This window comes from Perna viridis, chromosome 7 (assembly GCF_037379345.1).
Source record: "Perna viridis isolate PV_CMFRI_1.1 ecotype Kerala chromosome 7, ASM3737934v1, whole genome shotgun sequence".
Classification (NCBI taxonomy): Eukaryota; Metazoa; Mollusca; class Bivalvia; order Mytilida; family Mytilidae; genus Perna; species Perna viridis.
The window spans coordinates 5,064,731-5,089,595 of record NC_142451.1 but is presented as its reverse complement, the minus strand read 5'-3'; the positions used below and the strand labels follow the sequence as shown (position 1 = coordinate 5,089,595).

Sequence of the window (24,865 nt, the reverse complement as noted above, 5' to 3'; positions counted from 1 at the left end):
TCGTTTAGCCAAACAGCTTCTCAAAAACAAGTCGCTTATTAGCTTAAATCATGCGTAACAAATCCTTACGGGAAAATCCCATACTAATATCCGCCATGTTGGTTTTTACGGGACGATTTGTTTACAAACGAAGTGCGTAAGTTCCCGTCGAACTCCGGTGACAATCGTCTGCTTGATCAACTTCTCGGTATTATACGTTGTTGGCGTAAAATAAATCCGAGATATCCGAAATAACGCCGAATTGCATTCTGGGTTCTTCGGTTTTTGGACAAACCATTTAAACGTAAACAAAATCTCCTAGCAACCCGATCACTGTAAACATGGCCGACTTTTTACAATGTAAATATTGCCACCTAGAATTAAAATCTGACCGGAATTTAACGATTCAATGTTTAGGGAGAAGCCGTTTGGCTAAACGAATGAGCAAGTCATTTAAGACAATTTAAACGACGGTAGGTGTCAATAAAGTCGTAGAAAATATTTTTATTCAAATTTTAACAGTATGTTATTTATGTGACGCCGACTATAGACGATGTTCCTTCCATTTGGATCAGATCAGCTATGAAGTCGGCCTCATTAGTGTGAAGAAATAGGTCAGCGAGTAGAGGAGCACAATTTGTTCCCATTTGAATGCCGACCGTCTGTTGCAAAAAAAACGCGTCCCACCACAGTGGACAAATATGTTGTCGATCTTTCGAATTTTTCAGGATACACATTGAACTAATGCCACTATGGGAGTAGCGAGTGTCGTGGTAAGATTGACCTCTTTGACAGCTGTGAGTATAGAAATTAAAAGTTTTGATAGAGATTTTGTGGTAAAGTTTGTAGATCCAGCTATTTAGTGTTGTTTGTATGGATTCTTGAATGTAGGAATCCAGTACGTAGACGGTAGATCACAATCGAGACCAAAAGAGGATAGCACGAATTTATCGTTTCCCATTATCTCTTCTTTGGAGAGTGTGGTATCATTATAGGTCTTATTACTGCTGTATCATTTTCTACGTCTACCTCCGATAATAGAATGTAGTGCATTTTGCAGAGAAAAAAAACAATGTTGTTTCAGGCTTTGTCTGCTGGTATAACAAATTTGAGATTGAGAACAACACTCTTCTACCGCTCGTTGGTCTCAGAGTAGCGAGCTCGCCTCAGTGTGGGAGGTCGTGTGTCAGTCACTAGTTGCTTCTCCGCCAAGCACACGGTATTCGGAGTACAGCGTCGGCTAATTGGCTCGAAGTCAGAATAATGTGTACGAGTAGGGTGGCATATCTGCCTTTTTGCTGTTGCTTCTGTTAGTTAGCACAACAAAGATCCGGCTGAGCTTGTCGGACGAGAACAAAACAGGGTCAGTTCGAATTGTCAACAGCTCTTGTCCTGATATGTATGCAATATCTGTCATAGAATGTTAAACCATAATCATTTTATCTACTTCTATCTCATTTCTGTATCTTATGGAAATGGAACAGAAAGGAGTCTAATAACATAGCGTAACGAGATTAAACAATACTTTGGTGTAAAAACTTCCCTCTTTACAGATTTTCCTAGCTTTTTTAAAATAAATTCAATTCAATGATCTAGCATTCAGGTATTTTAATTGATATAAACTCCCTGTAGTATTACAGTATTTTAAAAAAAAAATGTGGAAAATAATCGTTCGGTTTCCTATGCAGGGTTTTAGATTGACCTTCCATAGTCGTGTTCGAGATGTTTCCGTTTGAATTTATTATTGTTTCCCTTTTTACGGATTATGAATAACTTACTTGTTTTGAAAATTGTTTTACTGGAAATGTAATTTGTCGTTGTTATTTGTTTTACCATTTTGGTTTTTTTTCGGGTTTTCTCGGCTCAATCTTATTTCCCTTTGTTTTAACTTCCGTTCCACGTGATTGATAAATTCCAAAAATAGATTCATCCGTCACAACAAAAACAGTATTTGTCATTTGTGGATACACGTTATATTTTTCGGTTTCTAAGAATCTAGCGGCAGGAAGGTAGTTGGCATTTGTTTTTTGAGTTTGTATATTCGTTGAATTAGCCATCCTGGTGTAGAAATGGTATGATTAATCTGTAGTATCCAGTACATAGTGCTGCAGTCTGTTTTGGCACACTGACCCAATTCCCCTGGCCCTTGTCATTGAAAATTACTTCATTTCAAAACTAAATGGAAATTTCTGAACATTTTCAACGACAGTATGTCGTAAATATTGCGTAAATTATATGGACAGAATTGATCTGTTTTTAGTACACAACGACGATATAAATATTGCCAAAAAGTATGAATCCAATTTTAATGATTATTTCATCAGGATACTATTTACAAAATTGAACGATTGCATAATATGTATTAATAAGCAGAGGGATCTACCAGAACATGTAAGAATACTACCTATCCTAATAAAATTCAAATCATTTGTTTGTTTGTATTTTTAAGACTGAATGATTGTGATTGACAATGAGGTTTGGTTTGGATGATCCTGATGTAGAAGTTATAGAAAAGGGTGAGCTAACTCAAGGTTTGAAACATGACATATACATTAAAAATTTAATATTAGAAGCAAGTCTACTGATATTGTTCTGTTCAGTCTCTACATGCAAGATCAATTAAATAATAGGTTCAATTTTAATTCATTCATCATGGGTGGTAAAAACCAATTACATGTAGGATTTTTGCGTACACACATATTTGTTCATGTATTTGTCAGAGGTGTGAGCTATTGAAAGTGGTAGGATTGTCAAAATTATTCATGACTAGAGTTATCGGGTATTACTCTTGGTCCATAAACTACAAGTACATGTAGTTATTTTAAATCCTAATGTATTCAGCAGGACAATCCTGAAAATTTATGATGACCAAACACATATAGTATAGATCAGATCTCCACTATCCATGTACACTAGAGTACTTGTGTAATATGTTAATGCACATTCATATTTTTACATTTTACCCAGGTCAAGTATTTATACATTTGTACATTCAAAACTGGTATTATCAATAGTCCCATTTAGCCAGAAAAAAGGGGTGTAATGCCCTCCTTCCTTTTATAGACACATTTGTATGCCATTGCTCTTCTAAAGAAAATAAATAACTTTGTCATAACTACATGAACCTGAAGTACTTGACCAAGTTGTACATTGTACAATGTGTCTTTAAATCATTGTACATGTATGTATGTACACTGTAGTTTCATAATGTTTCTTACAGAATTTTCAGTCTTAAATGCATCACTTTGATGCAGACCTTCATATATGTATTTATTTGTTGCATGCTTGTAATTTATTAAACACTGGTATACTTTCACTCTTGTACTATAGTAGACTAGATGGGCAAAAACAGACTGTTTGAATATAAGCGGACACCAGCTTTTTTTTTTTTTTTGATGGGTTTTGTAAATGCCCTGCCCTTTTATGTAAATTCTCTCTTAAATTAATACATATACGTACATGTCCACATGTAAAAGCTTAGTTTATTTTAATTATCCCATGATGTCCATGTACTTGTACAATTACCTATAATGATGTTCAAGATTCAATTAAAATTGTTTTTGGTCTCTTGCTTTTCTGATTATATCCTCTTATCCTGGTATATTAGAATGATACATTGTATCACCACGCAGACTGGATATTGTGTTACGGCAATATACCAACATTATCATTTAAGTTTTTAATTATTACTGTTGAATATTGGCAATTTAATATTGGGCATCTCTTTATTGTTACTTATATTTCTAAAAGCCTGGGCCCATATTACTTTTAAAAAGTAAATACAGAAAAAAAATAATATGTGGTGTTATAAGAATCAAAGTACTGGATGCTGTGATCATTAGGACTTGGAGTCTTCATGTAGACCATGTATCACTGTTAATGACGGTATGCATATCTACCCCAATTTAGACCCTCCAATTAAATATTCATGAATGATAAGCAAGTAGAAAAAAGAAAATATAAACAAATATATGGGTGTACATTGGCATTGGTACAAAAAAATGTACTTTTTACCTTTTAAGTGTAATTTACTTAACATAAGGAAACTGACTACTTTGACCTTTGTTTAAAAGGTTCCTTTTATTCTGTACATACAATACATGTATATGAACATAAGACACAAACCTTTATTTAAAACTTCATTTGCATGGAAGCATTTTCATGGAGCTTTAATGAACTTCAATTTTCACAACAACATTCACATACACTGGAATACATGATTATCTATTTTATTTTTTGAAACTGATTCAATGCATGAACATGTACAGATGTAAGTGTCACATAGAATATTAAGGAAGTAGAAACTTAATTCTGTATGTTTATTAGAAATTTATACAGTGTAGTTCCCTGTAGACCCTCACATCACATTTTATAAATTGTTTTTTACAAGTACACAACATGCATTAAGAATTATTTATAATGTCACTGTACACACTAGTTATGTATTTAACTTCCTTGTGCAACAAAAATAGTTGTCTGATACAGCCATTTTTATACCAGAAAGTTTTAAAGCATAAGATTTAAACTTGACAGAACCAAATAATATTAATGGGGTAAGCTGTAACATGTGAATAGTTAAATATTTGACAGTTATGAATAGTTCAAATAATTTAAGATGTACATTTTCAGTATACAATTTTACTTTCAGTTTCAATTTTAGGCCCACAAAATAGTACCACCTGGAAAAAAATAGGGATGGAAGATTGGAAAATAATTCAGTTTAAAACAAAACTTTGAACATTTTCATACATGTGCTATACCTATACCGAGATATGATTTTATTGACACAATGTCTTTTATCTTTTGTTGCACACTCCTTTAGTTGAATTCATACATGTGGCATGTTTCAATTGTACAACACATTGGAAAGTACAGGGGAATCGAACATGGCCTCTGCCATGTTATCATTCATGTAGATATAAATGCTGAAACTGGAAGGGACGGTAAACACCAAACATCCATAAAAATGAAATTCAGAAAATGTGATTTTGTAACAATTCTGAGAGAAACTTTAGACTTTTTGTTATTTGGCCTTACATGCATGTGGGTTTTGACATTACTAAAGTCAGTTTGGTTTCTTGATTTGCTAGTTCATTATGAATTTCATTCAAAGTGCAAAAAAAAATCTGAAGAAAAATCCGTCTTGACTCATTAACAGGGAGAAAATATTTTTAGTTAAGGATGAGATTATGGGATGTCTACTGAGATTTGTCAACCCTACTAAATGCTAAATTTCTGATGTATATGGTACACATTATTATTCTCCTAAATTCATGCTGTATAAACATCATATTCATGTTTTGTCACATTCAAATGTAAATATATTGTAGAAGATATGGAAGAGCAACCAACCACAGAGGGAGCTACAGCTGGGGAGGTAGTATCAGCAGAACCAACTAGTAAGAGGAAGGAGTTTGCAATGGTTGTGTTCCATAACATTCCAGAAACATATCCTGCTGATGCACACATTGAATGTGGTTATACGATAACCTTTGACCTGAAGCCAACAAAAAGTGATTGGATAGGATTGTATAAAGTGGGTTGGTTATCTACCAAGGATTATATATACTATGATTGGGTCAACATACCATCCAATTACGAGGAGGGGAAGGATGCTGAGGGCCGTGTTCTATTCCCTTGTAAGTTTACTGTTCATGGTTTTTAATTAAAATATTTTTTCCAGAGACCAAAACCATTAATGCAGTACATTTGTATATGTCTGTAATTTATAGATGTCTTCATTTCTATTTAAAGGTCTACATGAGGAATAATCAAACCATTATACACACATATGGTAATGAAACAAATAGTTTACAGTGAGTTTCATTATATAGTTACAGGAAACATTGAATGACACTGAAAAGCAATGCAACAACATTATAATATCTAGTATATTTTTGTACTAAAATACACATTGATGAGTCTTAGAAACAGACAAAAGCAAAATTGGCTGTAAGTTAGGGTCAAAGGTCATTAGTAGTCAATGCAAGTATCCACAACATTCATTATTCTTACATATGTGAAATGTGGTGTAAGCAAAGTTATGAATCTTATATGTAAGTAAATTAATTTAGCACAGTTGTCAGAACACTTCAGAAGTCTATTAAAGAACTGAAAAATCTTGGGAAATTGACATAGTGTATGTTTTATCACATGTTTTTATTTACATAACCCATGGAATATTGTAAGTATAAAAGTGACTAATAAACTGGTATACACACTGAAAGAAAATAAGTATTTATCATGGTACATGTACATTTTCATCCAATTATTCCCAACTGGAGTATAATATTACTTAAAATAATCTTTCAGCCCACAAGCTTCCAGATGATGATGGTGAATTCTACCAGTTCTGTTATGTAACCAGTTCTGGACAGATCAGAGGAGCTAGCACACCATTCCAGTTCAAAAAACCAAGTGCTGATGACTTTGTAGAGATAGAGGACGATGAGACTGAGATGTTAGTTATTAGGTCAAAGACGATCGTCTTGGAAGAGAACCTTCGTAAATTAGAAGATGAGAAAAGTGCTCTATTACAGGTAAATAGTGCATTGTAAAAAGTTAATGGATACAAAGGATAATTATAAAATCAAAAATGGAGAATTCTCTGGCCATTTTAAAAGCGGATCATTCAACAAATTTGTCCTACTTTTGATAAGTACATGTTATACTACATTTTATAGATAGATTTGTACTATGACTTTAATATTTAGTTGTCAGGTAAAGCATGTTGTTTTGAAAAAATTAATGTAAAAAAACATAGATATCAACTCTAATTTCTATAAAAAAAAATTTGTAATATACCATATGTGACTTCTATTGCTAAGTTAATTCTCATTCTAGTTCTGCTGGCTGAAAATCATAACGACATTTAAAAAGATTATTACTTAGTCCTCAGTTTGTAATACTGTTTTCTGTAGATACAACAAGAGCTTGGGCTGGAGAAAGATGACCTGGTAAACAAACTGTATACCTTGGACCAAAATCTACAGGAAATGACTCAGGAGAATAAACATTTAGCTGACCAGGTGAAAGTTGACAGGCAGACCATCACACAACTTCAGCAAGAGGCAAAGGATTTAATCATGGTCAGGGATGAGGTGCAACAGAAGGCTGATTCTGTTAAAAAGGTGAAGAATCATTAAGTTTAAAAGGCTTTAAATGTTCTCTTTCTCTTGATCTAATTTACCTTGTATTACGTTACTTTCCTGAAAAGCCCATTTTGTGGTAGTTCAAATGTACCAGAAAATTTGTATTTAAGTGAATATACTTAAGTTTTATCTAAATTTGAAAAAAAAGTAGGTGATTTTAGGCTATGCCTGTGATGAACTAAGCTAGTATTAATGCACTTGCTAAGTCATCTACTTCCATGTCAACAAGTTTCATCACTTCTGTCAGAATATTTTTTAGCCATTTATAGTTTTGTGCTTACATTTTTCGTATATTTTCATCTATACAAACAAACATATTTCATCAAAAACTTACAGAATTCAAAATCTCTAGCATTTTATCATATGTATAAAGTAAACAATGTTATTTAAAATTACAATAAGAAACATTTTAATGGGGCAATTTGTTATGGCTTATATCACACAGGAACGAGAGAGTATTGAAGAAAGGGTAAATAGACTAGATGGTGAAATCTGTTCTCTGAAGGATGCCATTAAGAGGTTACAAAGTGAAAAGGATGAGTTAGAAGGACAGAATGAAACTCTGAAGAAAGGCATTGAAATGTACAAAGTATGTCAAAACTACAAATTTATTCAATTTCATGCTATCCACTGGACTAATATACATTTATTGGATATATTGACCTGGACCTATTCTATAGTAGCTTTTGCCGATGGTAAATTCGAGCAACGAGACACTTGTTTACATATCACTTTCTAAGTTTTTTTAATACAAAGAGTTAAATTAATTTTTTTGTAGTGAACACAAGTAATTTTAATGGTAAATTGTAATTTTATGGATGGTAACCCAATAACAATTACTCTTTTTTTGTCACCTGTGTATGTAACTGTCTCATCAGATTCTTCAGATGGTGAAGTCTTCCAGTCTTTCAAAAAATGAGAAGTAAAATGATTTCAGGATCATTTACAGGCCAGTCTGCTATTGTGTGGTAAGGTATTCTCCAATTACTGATATTACAATAATATATGTTCATACATTTTAGCAACATTTTTCCATACAAGAAGGAAAAGGCAAGGAAGCATCCCGTCAGATAGAAGAATTACAAATAACACTTGCCAAACAGGAGAGCATTGTAGACCACCTCAAGTCTGAGTTAGAAAGTACTAAAGCTGAACTAGAACAAACACAGACTCTGTTAAGTAGACAGCAGGAGATCTCAGAATCTGATAGGGTACAGCTATTATTATCTACCTTGATTGCTGCAAAAAGTACAGTGCACTATGTATAAGTTATTTAAAACTTTTGGTCAACTTGAGCCGTAATATGACAGTAGTCATTCTCATCTAACTGCTGATAAAGCTTTAATTAGAAGTTTGTTCTGTAGATAATCACAATTTTACTGTTTTGAAAATTGTTATATTTATTGATTAAACTAACAGAAGATAATTCTCTAATTCTCAGAATTATTTACCTTTGATAGGTAACTTTTAAACCTTATTATACATACTGGTATTATAAATAAGTCAGATGTTATATTACTTAAAGAATTATTAACATTTACTATATACTCCTTAGAAATAAAAAAAAAAATAAGTAATTTATAGATGGTTGTCATAATATCAGTTATCTAAATTATTATAGGAGAACATTGATTGGCTTACTGAGAAGGTACAGAACTTAGAAGACAAATTGTCCGCAGCTGATAATGTTAAACAGTTACTTCAAGAGGAAATACATACATACAAGGAACACAACCAGAAAATGGCTAGAGATCTAGAGGTAAATAATACTTATTAAAACTTATCATCTGAACAGAATAAATTTTCTTGCTTGAGCTGGAACAGCTGGAATAGCTAACATGCAAGAAAATCACACTGAATAGAGGTGACAAAGTGATTATCATAAAATGGCTTTGTATTTAATGAAGGTTACACTTATAATTTTGTGTGCTCTTTGTTTCGTGAAAAAAACTATGATTGATTGATTGATTGATTGTTGGGGTTTAACACCCGAGCAGCAATATTTCAGCTATATTTAGGCGATGAACATGAAGTGGATGACAAAATGAACATGAAATGATGATGAAATGAAAAATAGGATGGGACACAAGGATAATAGGGTTGGCAACTTTTGATTGCCACTGGAAATAGGGAGAGGTGGGTAGGTCGGACAATTTAGCCTCCTGTGGTGGAGCCCTGTGGTTCCTACTCCGGGAGATTACCACAGTAGGGTTCTTAAATGTGCAAGGAACGTGACATCTTTCCCAACACGGTGCACCACCATGGTTTGCAGTCAGGTTTCCTGTATTATAGCCTGACTACCTCAGCATGTAACACGCCAGGGGTACCCCATTCCACCACCTGGGACACACAAACCAGTTGCTCTGTGGGCAGAGTGGCCTAGCCCCCGGCTAGGGTTCTGAGCACTATTTGGTCAGCTTATAGGACAAGCTTAGCGCTGCTGCAGGTCTATTCTTTTGACACACGGACCTGCACGGGGCCAAAAAAAACAAAAAACTATGAAAATAATCACAAAAAGTGATAAAATGATGTCTGTCCAATTGTCAAGACTGAAATTATGGACAATATTGCAGGAAGCCAGTATGGACAAGATAAGATCTTGTTGATACCAGACAACTAATAAATTCTGACCCAAAATTTATAGTAATTTCCAAATCCACAATGATTCAAATCAAATATACCGGAACAAAATTTCTTTTCAAGATTATTTTTTTAAATTGGAAAGAAAGTGAGATTTGAGTTAATAACTACTTTTAAAATAATACATTTATCATCAAACTATGTTTCTCTTTTTTACATGTTTCTATCGAGAAGAAAGTTTTCAAATGTTAATGTTTTCAAAGCTTTGTTCATAAATTTTCCAGGCATGTAAAGAAGAAAACCACACATTGAGACAGGCGTATAGTCAAGATAAAGAGTCTCTGGCTACAAAAACAGCCCTCTGTATGTCTGAACTTGATGAAAAAGATAAAAATCTAACTGCAGTGAAAGAGGTATGAGAACTATTTTTTGGTGTGTATTTCAGACCAATACACAAGTGGCCAGTTTCCCTTGCAATCAACTAATTTTTGTTTTGAAGACAAAATTTGTTTAGTGAACTTGTTTAACATGTGTTGTGAAATACGTTTTCACATTAATTATCCTGAAGTATTTTGGGAATTATAGCAGTTATGGGAAGACAAAAATATACTTAGGGATAATGGTTTAGCATTGTTTATCATTTAAGTTATTAATTATTATCATTTTAACAGAAGTCTGTCGCTGTTTTGACGTCTACATTTTCCGCAAAAGTAGAGTTATTGTTCTTTTGGCGTACATTAATTTTTATACCAGGACTGGTTAGATGTGGGTTTAAATTCTGTGTTTTGAGTAAATTAGTCTTGTTATAGAATATTGTTGTATATAGTTATGTTTTATTCGTTCTGCATATTTGTCAGTCGTGTCAGGGTTGTGAACGTCTTTTATTCCGCGAAATTAGTGTATTGCGGGAAATTTCATGCGTTGTCGTCAACAATCTGACGTTGGTGTTTCTACTGAAAACAAAGTTGGAAAATTCGAAAATTCGACTGTCCCAGGGATCGGCTGTGTCGTTCCCTTGACCTGTTTATTTGCCACATTTGGACTTGTGGATATTTATATAGTCAACGGTAAGCTTTATAGCTCTTTTTATACACATCTTCCTGTATTTCAAGTGTTTTTAGATGGTGAATTCCGTAACGCTTTTACTTGAAGGTGCTGTTTTTGTTAGCCCAACCCCAGCCTCGATTTGATATTTTATTATTATCACTGATAATTATTTAGTGTTACATTTATACTTTTGTCTAAATTACTGACATTATGCATGTTCTTTGACTTGGGTAACGGAATTTGTATGTTTTTGGATTGTAAAAATTATATTCCTGCATAATAATCTATTCATTTTTATACGTGTTACAAGCAGCTTCTACGCCCATCAGTTTCTGATTATTTCGTAGATTTCCGCTAGGTTTCCTAGTTTTACAAAACATGCTTTGATATACTTGCAATTTCTAATATAAACTCAATGTAGATGTGACCTAGTCTGTGTTATAACATCATATTTGTTGTTAACTGTCAATAAACTACAAACATTAGAGAAAAATGGATAAGTCTTGAAAAATTTCTACACAAACTATTTAATTTTGAACTGAAATAAATCCTAAACATAGTCAATTGGTTCAATTTCTGTGGCAATTATGATTGTGCTTTACTCATAATATATTATTTTGACCAATATTTGAAAAAGATTTTTTATATCATTAAAATCTATATGAATGCACATGTAGTTCAATTACATTTTTTCAACATGTGATCATTTTATAGGAAGTAGAGAAATTAAGATCAGAAAATGTCAAGTTAACCCATAAGTTAGAAGAGACAATAGAAACCAGTTCTGTTGGTTCTATGCAGTGTTTGGTCATGGCTCAGTCAACATTAAAGGAGAGATATTCTAAAATGGAACATAACTTGACTCACTACCAAACAGAATCTGCTAAGAAACAGGTAATAAATACTGATACTTTTTTGTCGGGTATTTAATCCAGGTATGTCCTTAAAAATTTTGAAATTTAATAGGTATATGAATAAATTAAAAAAAAACTTTTAGTATTGAGTATTATATAAAGCTAACAATATACTTAGTAACCTACAGGGTGATAAATTAGGTTATTCAGACCTGTACACTGGGTAGGAGGAGGGAGGCTCTGCAGTTATACACCCTTTGAAAACCATCAAGCACTAACAAGCTCATTGTTTCATTGTTTTGTTTCAACTGTGACTAATAGAAGAAAGTTCCCTACTGTTTTAAGTTAGCAAAAATCCTGTGTACATGCCTGTTATTTGTATGTAAAGGAAGGTTCACAAAGTCATAAATTTTCATACATAGGAAACATATGGTCAAGTCATTGTTTGAATGTCTGACTTTGAAATGTAACTTGTTTCTACTTTTGTGTCTCATGTATTACATGATTAAAGTGAAAACAAATACCATATTGCAAATTGTACTTGAACAAAAGTAAAGTTTTTTATGGTACTTGATATTTCTAGAGTAATATTGTAGTTTCTATATCAATGTTAGTAGCTATCCAGTTTCTATATCAATGTTAGTAGCTATCCAGTTTCTATATCAATGTTAGTAGCTATCCAGTTTCTATATCAATGTTAGTAGCTATCCAGTTTCTATATGAATGTTAGTAGCTATCCAGTTTCTATATCAATGTTAGTAGCTATCCAGTTTCTATATCAATGTTAGTAGCTATCCAGTTTCTATATCAATGTTAGTAGCTATCCAGTTTCTATATCAATGTTAGTAGCTATCCAGTTTCTATATCAATGTTAGTAGCTATCCAGTTTCTATATCAATGTTAGTAGCTATCCAGTTTCTATATGAATGTTAGTAGCTATCCAGTTTCTATATGAATGTTAGTAGCTATCCAGTTTCTATATGAATGTTAGTAGCTATCCAGTTTCTATATGAATGTTAGTAGCTATCCAGTTTCTATATCAATGTTAGTAGCTATCCAGTTTCTATATCAATGTTAGTAGCTATCCAGTTTCTATATGAATGTTAGTAGCTATCCAGTTTCTATATGAATGTTAGTAGCTATCCAGTTTCTATATGAATGTTAGTAGCTATCCAGTTTCTATATCAATGTTAGTAGCTATCCAGTTTCTATATCAATGTTAGTAGCTATCCAGTTTCTATATCAATGTTAGTAGCTATCCAGTTTCTATATCAATGTTAGTAGCTATCCAGTTTCTATATGAATGTTAGTAGCTATCCAGTTTCTATATCAATGTTAGTAGCTATCCAGTTTCTATATGAATGTTAGTAGCTATCCAGTTTCTATATCAATGTTAGTAGCTATCCAGTTTCTATATCAATGTTAGTAGCTATCCAGTTTCTATATCAATGTTAGTAGCTATCCAGTTTCTTTGTTATTTAATGTTTTGAATCAGCTTTTTGAACTAATTCGTTGTTGTATTTTCATTCATTGTCTGCAGAAAGAATTTAAACAACAAATCAAGGATATGGGTCGGGAAATAGAAGACTTGAAAGAAAGACTTACAATGGGCTCTAATGAGTATAGAAACTTGTACCTGGAAAACAGAAAACTACACAAGAAAGTAGAAAAATTGGAGAAAAGTAAGTTTTAAGGTCATAGGGTTTGACACTTAAAAGTAACCTACATAAATAGGTACACAGAACTAGTAACTTTAAAAAATGGTTGTCCAATTGGATTCATAATTTTCATATTGTGAATTTTTCAGTTATGTCCATGATTTTCTATATTAAAGTTGTCAAGATATAAAGACAAGGATTATGGTGTTTGTCTATCATTCCTCCATCCACTACTTTTTCGTTACAGTTTTCTTACAATCACTTAACATCTAACATTAGTGAATCAACATCATTTTCTGTTTATCTTTATATTTTGACCTCATGGTTATTGCAGTAAGGTATCCTTTCTAATTTGAATAGTGCTTACTATATTGTACTGATCATGTAGTAAATGCCATGTAAACAGAAATTTAATTTGATAACTTTAATATGCCTACGTATTTGTATGTCTGCCATGTTTTTTTTATATACATCGCCTAAAATATACTGGAGGCATCTGTAAAAAGTGTTGATATTAAAAAAATAATGCTTATTGTACTTTGTTCCATTTATTATAGAAAGTGCCTTGAAGTGAGATTTTTCAATAGGTTGGTTTATTTGTCTCTATTACATTGCAACTTCTTCACTTACTCTTCAGAAAAATCCCCACAGGACCAAACATCTGAAACAGGAGTAGTTACTGTAGAACAGTGCCAGAGATCTACTAGTGAATCATCTACTGGTGAGGTTGCCATAGAAACTAAACTTCATGAACAATTCGAAGGTGTTGGAAGAGAGCTCAGTATCAGACAGGAAAAGAAGTTAAAGTAAGTTTCAGTTAACATACAAAGAAATTTTTTAAAAAATGTACTAATTCATAAAACTGTAAAATTAAGAAATTGATTATTTATATTGATTCATACTTCTATTTAACATGTGACAGAAGAATTTTTTTATATTGAGAAACACACTAATTCTTTTGATTTATTTAATCAAGGAACTATTTGTTAAACATTCAATGAAACACAGTATGCAATTTGAGGAAATTAGGCTGGGTAGTTTCAGTTAGATTTAAAATTTGATTCAAGGCAGTGCATTAGTTTAAATAGTTATCTTAGGTTTTCAGACCTGTTGAATTTTTTTATATTCAATTTCTTCTGGTACATGTAGTTCAAGAAAATATACAGATTTATGACATATAACTATCAGTATGGATCCTTACATTAAAAACAAAAATTCATTTTATATTGCAAAAATCTTTATCCCAATGATCATGAATGCAATGTTTTTATTTGCAAGGTACAAGATGTGTCTGATTGAGGAAAGGAAGAGGATTGATGCCATGAAGAAAGAACTACAGCAGAACCAAGAGGAAATAGAGAAGCTAAAGGAACATTTACAGGAAGTCCAAAATCAGAATCATGTTAAAGTCAGATCACTTGAGGTTAGTATTTAGATTATACCCTGTAAAAATAACATGGCTGAGATACCTGTCTGTCTGTTTGTCTGTTTGCTCATTCATACAGTTGTCAACTGATTTCTGTTGAATAACTTAATATGTATCATTTCTAATTATGAAGTCCAGATTTAGAACATTAATTACCACCAGTATGTAGGACTTATTGTCATTGGAGTAAACCAAATACAGAATAGAGATTTATTTGTTTAAGTAACAGTCCGCATAAAAATCAGACAGTGCCAATATTAAAGTGATTCATGTTGAAGAAAAAATGATGCTTTTTCAATCTACTTGTGCTATCAGATCTGTACTTTTGATAAAATCATACATTTATCTCTCACTAATATTACACAAATCAAACAATTAACAAGATAGATAACTCTTGCAAAGTGTCAATTTCATGTACATTCCATATGTTTTTTTTTCTCAAAAGCACAATGTCCAAATGAAAAACTAAGACTGGTTATGTGATCAGGAACTGTTTCTGAACAAGAAATAAAAGTGAGTTCAGTGGGTTTTTGACACGCATGAATCACCTCCTGTCTGGTTTTTATAAAGACTGCTACTTAAGGTGTGGCAGATGTGAGCAAGTTTGATATTTCTTGAATTAATGATTAATGCAATCGTTTTGGGGATAAATGTGTATTAGATATTTAAATAATTCTAGTGATAGAGTTGTTAATTGACTGATTTTCTGTTTTACCTACAGAATTTTGTAGCAGAGAAAGAGATGACAATAGATGAACTTAACAGAAAAATCAGGGACTCCATTAATCTTCATGATGTAAGTCAACATAGATAATTTAATTAAAACTTTTGTCTATAGACATGACAATTTACCTGTAGTAACTAAATTTGTATTTTAGATTCTGGATTTCTCTAGAATTGTATAGACCAACAATACTTTGTAACAAAATAAGAATTTTTTTTTTATTGATTGAAAAATGTATGCATTCTTGTAGGCATGGAACATAAGTTTTTGTCAGTACAGTTGATTCTAGGTACTCCTTTAATTAAGGTTTCCCTGTCAAAGCTTAAAAATGATCATCTTTAATCAATGTTTCTTATGAAAGAACTATGAATTTACTTCGCTTTTCTTTCTTGTTTTAATTGTAATTACAGGTTTTTATGCTTGTGTATTTAGCAAATTGTTTCTTATGAATTTGTATTCATACATTATATATTGTTTTTATTTTCATGTTCAGGGACCTTGTAAGATTCAGTCCTCAGAAGGAAGTGGAGCTGCTTCATCACTAGAGAAACCTAAAACTTCTGCAGAGGGGAACAACTACCCATACATGGTACCATTAGTGTATCCAGGCCAACAACCAGGACCCATTGCTTACCCTGCCCAGGGGAGATCACCCATGTATCCGCCTCAGGTACCACTAGTGTATCCACATCCTGGGGTTAGTAATAAATCTAAAACCACACATTTGAACATATTAGTAAACCAGTAAATCCTTATACATGTAGTTTTCTCTCAACAGCTATCCTACTGTCCTTGTAAGACTTATTAAACATTTTAAAACTTTTTTCATGGGAAATTAACAATGTTAGTTTGTATTTTATAATCTACATTGTTTTTGCAAGGCTCTAGATTTTACAGTAATAGCAAAAAATCTTAATAACCCAAAATTCAACAGTCTTTTTTAAAATTTCCATCAGTCTACATACTTCAAAGTAAGAAAATATTTATGGCTTATTCCCATTGTCTGTATACATTTTCCTCGCCAATTTGAAAACCCTTTGATCATTTTCCACTGAATTAGATACATGTAGGAATCATGTACGGAAAAGTATCTACAGTTATTAAGTCCACTTTTGATTGATCACCGTCAGAAGCTAAGATTCTGATTTTCACAATTTTCAAAAATCAACTTCTCTGGAATTACTGTTGCATGCATCATTAATTTCATTTGGGAAATATTTTGGCCTTTAGTTCTGCTAATGCTTACCAAAGTTTGGAAATGTTGGCAGGAATTTTGTTCCTTGTGATCAAATGATATGGATAGTAGATTTCAATTCTTCCAATGAACAATGCAGGTTCTTTAAAGCCTCAAGTTCCTGTTTAATTTTCTTCTTAAGGTGTCATTCTTAAATTAAATTTTATTTTTGTCAGTCAATTGTCATTTTTTGATTGCTAAAGAGGAAAAATTGCAATATATGTTTTTCTGATATATTTGAAAAACATGTTTTCAATTAAAAATAAATATTTGTTAATCATTTATCTTTCATTAAACAATAAATAGGAAGATTTTAATCTATTAAAACATCTGTTTTCTCTTGGATTGAGGTAAAATATGCAGTTTGTGAGTTTTATGTCCAAAAATAGATCCTGGTATATGTCTATAGTGGTCTTAAACATATGTTTCCATTTATAAACAGACTATCCAGATGATATGTTTTGATATGAAAACATATGTTGCAATTTTTCCTGTGTACCCTAGCAATCTGGGCTCTTTAAAACTTTATATTCCAAAACTTGTTTGGTTAAAGAAGATAAAAATATATGTGATAATACAGATTTTTACTACACAACTTTTTTACTGAAGGGAACCTATAGGAGAAGAAAAAAGCCACATGAATTTTTGTATTGGAAAACAGTAAAGACACTTCTATGATGTTTGTAAATACTCAAGTACTGTTTTCAGATGGCCTATATATCACCTCCTGCTTACCCAAGACGTGTTGAAGAGGGACAGAGTGCAGCAGCTGCTCCCCCTCTGCCCCCACGAAGAACAGACCTACAGAAAACAGTCAATCCAGATGATGCCATACCAGAATCAGGAACACTAGACCCACCCCTTCAGCCCCTACCTGCTCCCATGATTCCTGAAAGGTTACAATCTGCTAAGAAGGCTGAGGTCATTAATTTTCTGAGTGATTTTGGAGGTAAGTTTGTGTATCTTGTTTATCAGTAGTCTGTACTTTTTTCCTTTGATCCTGTTGACAAATATTTCTCGATCTCTCGTACATGATAAGCTATTCCAAAATATCCATAAAAAACATAGAGAGTGACTGTGATATCATCACACCTTCTGTTAGAGTTTTGAATGAAAACGACATCTCACACAAATAGTGTGTAGTGACACTACTAGTTTTTTTGCTGAACAAAAATAGTCCAAAGACTAAATTTACATTAAAATGATTAAAAATGAAATAATTGAATTACTGATAAAAGAATTAAAGTTACTTTTCATTTTGAGACTGACATTTACTTACTTACTTTATATCCTCTTCATCCTGGATGGGACATAAGGCTACCACAAGTTGCTGCCATCTCCCACTGTCTTTTGCCACAATCCCCACTTGTCCTCATCCATAGCAGTTCTACGCCAGGTGGTGCATGGTCTACCTCATATTCTCTTTCCATGCTCCAACACGAAGTTTTTATTAAGATCTTAAAATACTCTGACTCAATCTGCAAGAAGATGTCTTGTTGCCTATATCCTGGCTAGAGCAGTGTTCTAGGATTTTTCAGATATTGAGGTTTCATCGTGGAAAAATCCATATAAAATAAACTTTCCCACAGTCATTGACTGCTTTCCTAACAAAATAAATCCTTACAGCATATGAAGTTTTCAATTTGCCATGAGAAAGTATAACTAAGTACCTAACTTTTCCTGACCCAAATTTCACTTGTCCCGGGTAACGGGAAATAGGAATCCTAGAACACTGTAGAGAGTTAACATTTATGACACTTGTTTTAGTTTCTGTAACTGGCGGTTTTTTACTGGGTATGGTAGTTGGCCCAAGGGAATTTGGAGAGTGATAATATTGTGTTGAATATCTTGACTCATACCCACATCAAAATATTCCACTTGATATTGTCATTATCAAATCAAAAGTATCTATTATTCCATATTTGCATGGACCAGTAACAAATTTGTAAAATTTGGTGATGTATGGCATGATTCTAAGTATTTCTACTGAAGCAAGTGATCTGGTATGAGGAGAAATTTCAAGTAGAATTCATTTTTTGCTGTTATATATAAACAAAAATTCATTGGTCATATAACCAAATGGGATGTTAGTGTCATCAGCATTGTCTGAAGACATAAGGTTTTTGTACAATTACTTTAGTATTACTCAGTGAATCTCTGTTAAATCTATTTGACAAACAAGTGGAAGTTTAGGATTAGGGGTACGGCCTGAACCACAGAGCTATGAGATGCTTATTTCTTATTCAACTTCAAAGGGTTTTGATTTAAAAAAAAAAAACTCTGTATGCTTTTTAATTTCCTGGTTCTAAACCTGTATTCTCAAAACTTGATCAAGTGATTATTTGTTAACAGGGACTGCAGGAGGAGGAAACAGTGTACCAACAGCCCAACCAATACAGGACATGAAAGAAGAGAGGTAAACGAATTTGTCATAATAAATATTTATGACATTTCAAAATTTTATGGCCAGTGAATATGGTATCTAGCAGATTGTCTTGTGTACTGACTTTATGGAAAATTTGTATGAGGGTGTGGCTTAGAAGGCTTGAATATACGAGGCTTAGTCAAATAATTTTCATTGATTCAAGCAAATCAGTGTATTTTTGGATTTTGTTTTAATAAGTGCATTGTTATTGTTTTTATACTCAATGTTCTCCCCAGGCCCTTAAAGCGCTGCGCTATTGAGATCAGTACTGTGCTATTAAGTTAAATTTGAGGATTAAGAATCAATTATTGCAGGAAACGTGTGTGCCCTGAGGTCATTTACGGCATCCTACAAGGTAATTAGCTCTTGAAACCGATAGCAGTAAACATGCTATGGTCAGTTGATCACCGCGTGACCGCACAGGTGTCTGAAGCCAATAAAAGTTACAACATTGCCGACAATATTCTTTATCAGTCACCCCACCTAGCCACAAATAAATTTTAATGAAGGTGTCAATCAGATGCTAATATCAAAACTGACTATGGTAAAAATTCACTCAACCTTGGCCAAAAGCACATGGCTATTTATAAATGCAACGTTGAATAATTTCACAATCAGATGATGTTTTCAACATTAAGAAGCTGATTTATCTTATAAAAGTACATATTAAATTCCCAAACAATATTTATTTCATCAGATACTTCCAAAACACTTGAAAAGAAAAAGGAAATGTTTACATTGCCATGTTGTGTATCAAGAGCACGTTTTTTGATGGAAAAATTAGTTAAGAAATAGATCATAAAATCTCCCATATAAAAATAGTACAACAGGTTTTTTTTGGAGGGATTTTTCTTTGTAAATCATGATATGGGTTTTTTTCCATGAATAAACTACATGAATAAACATAATATTTAAAAGCAAAACAACTAGTGTGCCGACTTTAAATAACAACAATAAGATTTTAGTTTTTATTTCCTGGTAAAAGTAGGTCAACTCCACACTACTTCCTGTAATTTTTTTGGAAACATGAATATTAAGACCAGAGTAGTCTATAACATGTACCTGATTAGATAATATTCTAAATGTATAAATTTATTGAAAGTTACAAAAACTAGAAAAAGAGTTTAATAGAAAATGCTCTTAATCAAATGAATGTCACATTCAAATGAGGCAAAAACAAAAGAAAAATTGTAATTTTTAATGGGTCTGTTGTCAGGAAAATTTTGAAGAACACTGGGTGTGTATGAATTAGAGGAAATATTTATGAAGAATTACTTATCATTATTTGATAGAGTATCGTTAATTTTTCTGTTAATATAAAAAGGAAAAATAAAAAATGGTATTAAAGTTATAATTACTGTAAAAGAAGAAAAAGGTAAAATATTTACCTACAAATAATTCATGTAAACATAAACAGCAATGTACAAATGTACATTTTTAATACACTGATCAATCTTTATACAATACATTAAATACAAAGTGGCGCGTTTCGACACAAGACATATTAATGTTGTGTCACGCACTGAATACAGTGCTATCTGAAAATCCTGGGGAGAATCCTGATACTGATACACTAAATTAAAAAAAAAAGAGACAACTTTGTCACGAAGCAGGGACTTAATGTTATTTTTACAACAGTGTGACATTAACGTTGCATACAGACTTGAGACAGATTAACACTTGTGAATACACAATTAATGCATTTTGAATGATCAAATATGAGCAGTTATGGCATAGATCTAAGTAGTTGTATAGTTTTAAACCGCTAATCAACTTCATTTGTAAGATGTTTATCACCCGAAATTTTATTTTGAACAAATTGTTGCAGCAACTAACATTGCTAGTTGAAGGTTACCAACTGTTGATGTTAGGGATTCTTTTTTATTTGTCAGTATAAGTCTTCTCTTCTTTTTTTTTAAATATCTAGATCAGAAATGGTTAGATATTTATTAACATTCCCAAACATATTACATGTACACCATATAATGATGTTTTGTGGAGAAAAAAAACCACATGTCAATGTTTTCTTTTTTAGGTTTGAAGATGCTCCTGGAGAAGGAATGAAAATTTGCCCAGTTTGCTCGACATCATTCTCAGCTGATGTTTCTGAGAGTAACTTTGAGGCACACATTCTGGCCCATGTTGGAAGGATCTGCCCTCTTTGTCATAATATGATTGACAACTGTACAGATGAAGATTTTGAACACCATGTCAACAAGCATCTGGACCAGAGAAATATGAATCCTGAGCAGGATACAACTATGGAATTTGATTAAACTGCATTTTCTTAAAGATTTTGGATAAAATGATTTTTTTCTGCACAAAATTGAAAGATTCTAGTTTTATTGACCAGAAGTTATTGATCATGTGATATCTATTGAAAATAAATATAATTCATAAGTTGATGAAAGATTGTATTTTGAAAGTACAGATAACTCTGTTTCGTCTGTGATTTTCTCTGTACACGTCTATACTTCATCAGATTTGAAGAGATAATAAGTGTATTGATTAATGTGATGTGCTTTTTGAAAATTGAGAATAGTATTGTGTTTTGGGGTTAAATCATATATGTACAATTTGAATTGTTTCATATTTTGCAGATTTTTTTCCCCATTTTTTTTTCTTCTATATACTGTTTTAAGAGAATATCTGTCCTTCCATATAATTTTTCTATTGGCAGATCTAAATATTTTGAGATGTAAAAGTTTACAATTTATTTTTTCAGTACCCCATTCTTAGGGTACATTAAAGCTGAGAGTACATGACAGAGAAATCTAAGATATCCAAGTGGAATATGTCAAGTAGTCTTAACGAGGGTGTCTGAGATTTGTTAATCTTGTATTTTTTTGTGTTTGATTTTTTTCTCACTTTTAATTAGTGTGCCTATTATTGTTGATAAGAAATGCCAGCTTGTGGAAATTGCTTTGTATTTACACCAAGTCATGAAAAACATTTATTGTGATGTCCAAATGTATGCTTATGTTGTCTCACCCATGGCTAAAAATATATATATCCTTTCTCAAAAGTGAGAAATTTATTTCTCACAGAAACATGAAAAGATGGGGCCATCAAACAATATAGTTCTACCCAAAAGAGATTTGATTGGAAACAAGTATAGATACTGAACTATGAGCTGGAACATTATTGCACACAGAATGTGTTTATTCAATGTTTTTATAATCAGTTCTAACAAATCATTATGTTTAAATTACTATTAATTTCCTTAAAACTGATATCACACCTTTACTTCAGCTCAAAATGTCTACATTTATGCTTTTATTTAAAAATAGCATATTTTGGTGGAACTACATTGTTAATAGCTATGTACCAATCTGTTGGGTTGTAGTTGTAAAAGGAACCAATTTCTATGTAAGAGGTAACTATTGAGAGATTTTCTGTTGGGATAAAACTGTCATGTCACACCCATTGTTTATAGATGTTATTTTTTATTTTATTTCTGTTCTTGTGTATTGCTTTTCCCCAGTGAAATTGTAACAATATTCAAGTCTTTGTCATCATATTAAGTCATTGTAATATTTTTGTCATCTTTCATTCTTCTTACATGTACTTTTTTTCAATTTATGATATATTGTGGGTAACTAATGGGTTGGACTTATTTGTACTGAATGTCAGCTGTAAATTGTATGATGTCAGGAACAATTACGTTAAAACTTAAATTTAGTCCACAAGTGAATTATATTTCAACACAAAAAGAACTACATATTTTATCTGTTAATACAAGTACTGTAAATTGAGAAATTATTTCTAAAAATATGGCTAAGTTAAAATCACAATAATTAATTACATTATTATTTAAATTTAATAAAACTAATATATGATTTTTCTATTATTCTCAAAAACTAAAATAACATTTTTGTTACTTTAAGTAAGAAATCACTCTAATTAATGGACAATTTCTGAATTGACAGTACCTTGTAAGTAGAAAATCACTCTAATTAATGGATAATTTCTGAATTGACAGTACGTTGTAAGTAAGCTACATACATGCTCTAGTTCTTTAGTTTTGATAATTCCCATTGTAATGTGTTTCCTATGTTTTGCTTTAGTTTATACCATATGTTATTACAAATCTTTTTCATTTGTTCGATGGATTTTAGTTATATTTTAGATTTTTATTTCTTTATTTAGTATCATTGTATAAATTCCTCCCTAATTTGTTCCCGTTATGATTTACAGGTCTCTATGTCACTTTATATCTAGTGCTTTTAGCAACATGTTTATTTTCATGATATGCTTAAAATACTAAGTTAACAATTATCGTCTTGGTTTAATCTTTACCCATCTACGTACCCAAAAGTGTCGGCATGAATTCATTTTCGGAAATTGTCTTCCCATAACTTAATTTTGGCTATATTTTCATTATAACCAGTAATGATTTCAGACTGACTGAAAGGATATTTCCTATGAATTTAACCACGACTGGTTTACACACAATTAAAATATAACCCCTCACTTTCAGTTTGTGTGTAAGCACATGCATTGAAATGTGTTAATGAAGGTTTTTTGTGGGCCCTTTTTCGGTGATTTTTTGGATCCGCCACTGATATATATACAGTATATACATGATAATGGCTAGTAAAAATATTTAACGAATGATTATCATATCGTGATTGATTTACCATTTTGTATGGATAGTGGTAGGATATTGACAAGTCTTCACTTGAACCATCTGTCTGTTATGTATATAGTCTGTGATTTGACTTCTTTGTTGTAAGTGTATCGTTAAATTGACTGTGATGGATTATATTAAAGTAGATATAAAAAAAACTGTCCATTTTATTTCTAGAAACATAAATTTATGAGTTAGGTTATTTTAGATAAGAACAGGATAGCTATGTGTAGCCATATCTTCCCCACTGTAACAGATTTTCTTTTGCTACTAAAAGTTTTTTCTACTGCAGTTGTTCTATTTGAGCAACCAAAATGTGTTGACTGTATATTTATTTGTGATATATGGTCACTAACAGTATAGAACACTTAGGCCTCGCCTATTTTCCTACCCTTGCATGAACTACCTGTTTATCGTAGCATTACTATGAGGGTGGGCACAAGTAGGGAAGAAATGAAAAAAACATGTCATATAAAAATAAAACTTGATTAAAAATGATAATGATTGCAGTATAAAGAAAATAACCTTATTGACCAGAAATAAAAACGATGTACAAATTCAGCACAAATCGGAAAAAAAAAGGTGACAAGCCTCCTGTTGTACACCAATTCTAAGCCTCATTCGTATATTGTTTTTATTTCTAGTCAATATACAGTTATTTTCTTTGTTATCTTCCATGTAGTGTTTTATTGTAATTGTCAACCAGTATGCATGGAATTCCTGAAATAATGTAAATTTCAGAGGAGTTGTATCCACAACATCTTAGTCCCAAAACTCCAACCACATTAGTCAAATTAAAATGGCAGTGTAGTATGCACATTTACACTTCATATCAATACATTATACCAAAGTATCAAAAGAATCAGTTCAAAGGACTCTTCTTTTGTTAAAACAAGCTGAAAAAAGTCTAAACTCCCAAACCTTGAAAAAAAAATTAGTCCCTACAGAATGGCAGTGTAGTATGCACCTCTACACTTCGTAGCAGTATCAAAAGAATCTGTCCAGTAGTTTCAGAGGAATCAACATAATTTCACACCAGGGAATAAAAGTATAAAACTTTGTTTGCTTTCAGTACAAGTAGTTTTACTTTGAATTGTGGAATTGGTTCCTTGGAATATTAACATTTTCTCCAACTGAGGAAATGATTGGTTAGTGTG

The 24,865-nt window shown here is 32.0% G+C and overlaps 1 protein-coding gene across 12 annotated transcripts; it reads left to right on the top strand.

Annotated features, from left to right (window-relative positions):
- The first annotated feature begins 1,668 nt into the window (after positions 1 to 1,668).
- LOC148611056 (uncharacterized) lies at positions 1,669 to 23,688 on the top strand. 12 transcript variants are annotated; one of them, XM_088591143.1, is made up of 18 exons: positions 1,669 to 2,051; positions 2,429 to 2,495; positions 5,310 to 5,618; positions 6,292 to 6,518; positions 6,900 to 7,109; positions 7,576 to 7,719; positions 8,153 to 8,341; positions 8,752 to 8,889; positions 9,995 to 10,123; positions 11,472 to 11,651; positions 13,152 to 13,293; positions 13,907 to 14,075; positions 14,548 to 14,692; positions 15,417 to 15,491; positions 15,913 to 16,089; positions 17,362 to 17,602; positions 19,006 to 19,069; positions 21,114 to 23,688. In XM_088591143.1, the coding sequence occupies exons 2-18, from the start codon at positions 2,450 to 2,452 to the stop codon at positions 21,352 to 21,354; spliced, it is 2,826 nt and encodes a 941-aa protein (XP_088447269.1). In that variant the 5' UTR covers positions 1,669 to 2,051; positions 2,429 to 2,449; the 3' UTR covers positions 21,355 to 23,688. The 12 variants fall into 12 exon arrangements, with proteins under 12 accessions (XP_088447269.1, XP_088447262.1, XP_088447265.1 ...); XM_088591136.1 differs by having other exon boundaries at positions 15,913 to 16,116; XM_088591139.1 differs by having other exon boundaries at positions 1,879 to 1,988; positions 5,313 to 5,618; positions 15,913 to 16,116.
- Positions 23,689 to 24,865: the final 1,177 nt, after the last annotated feature.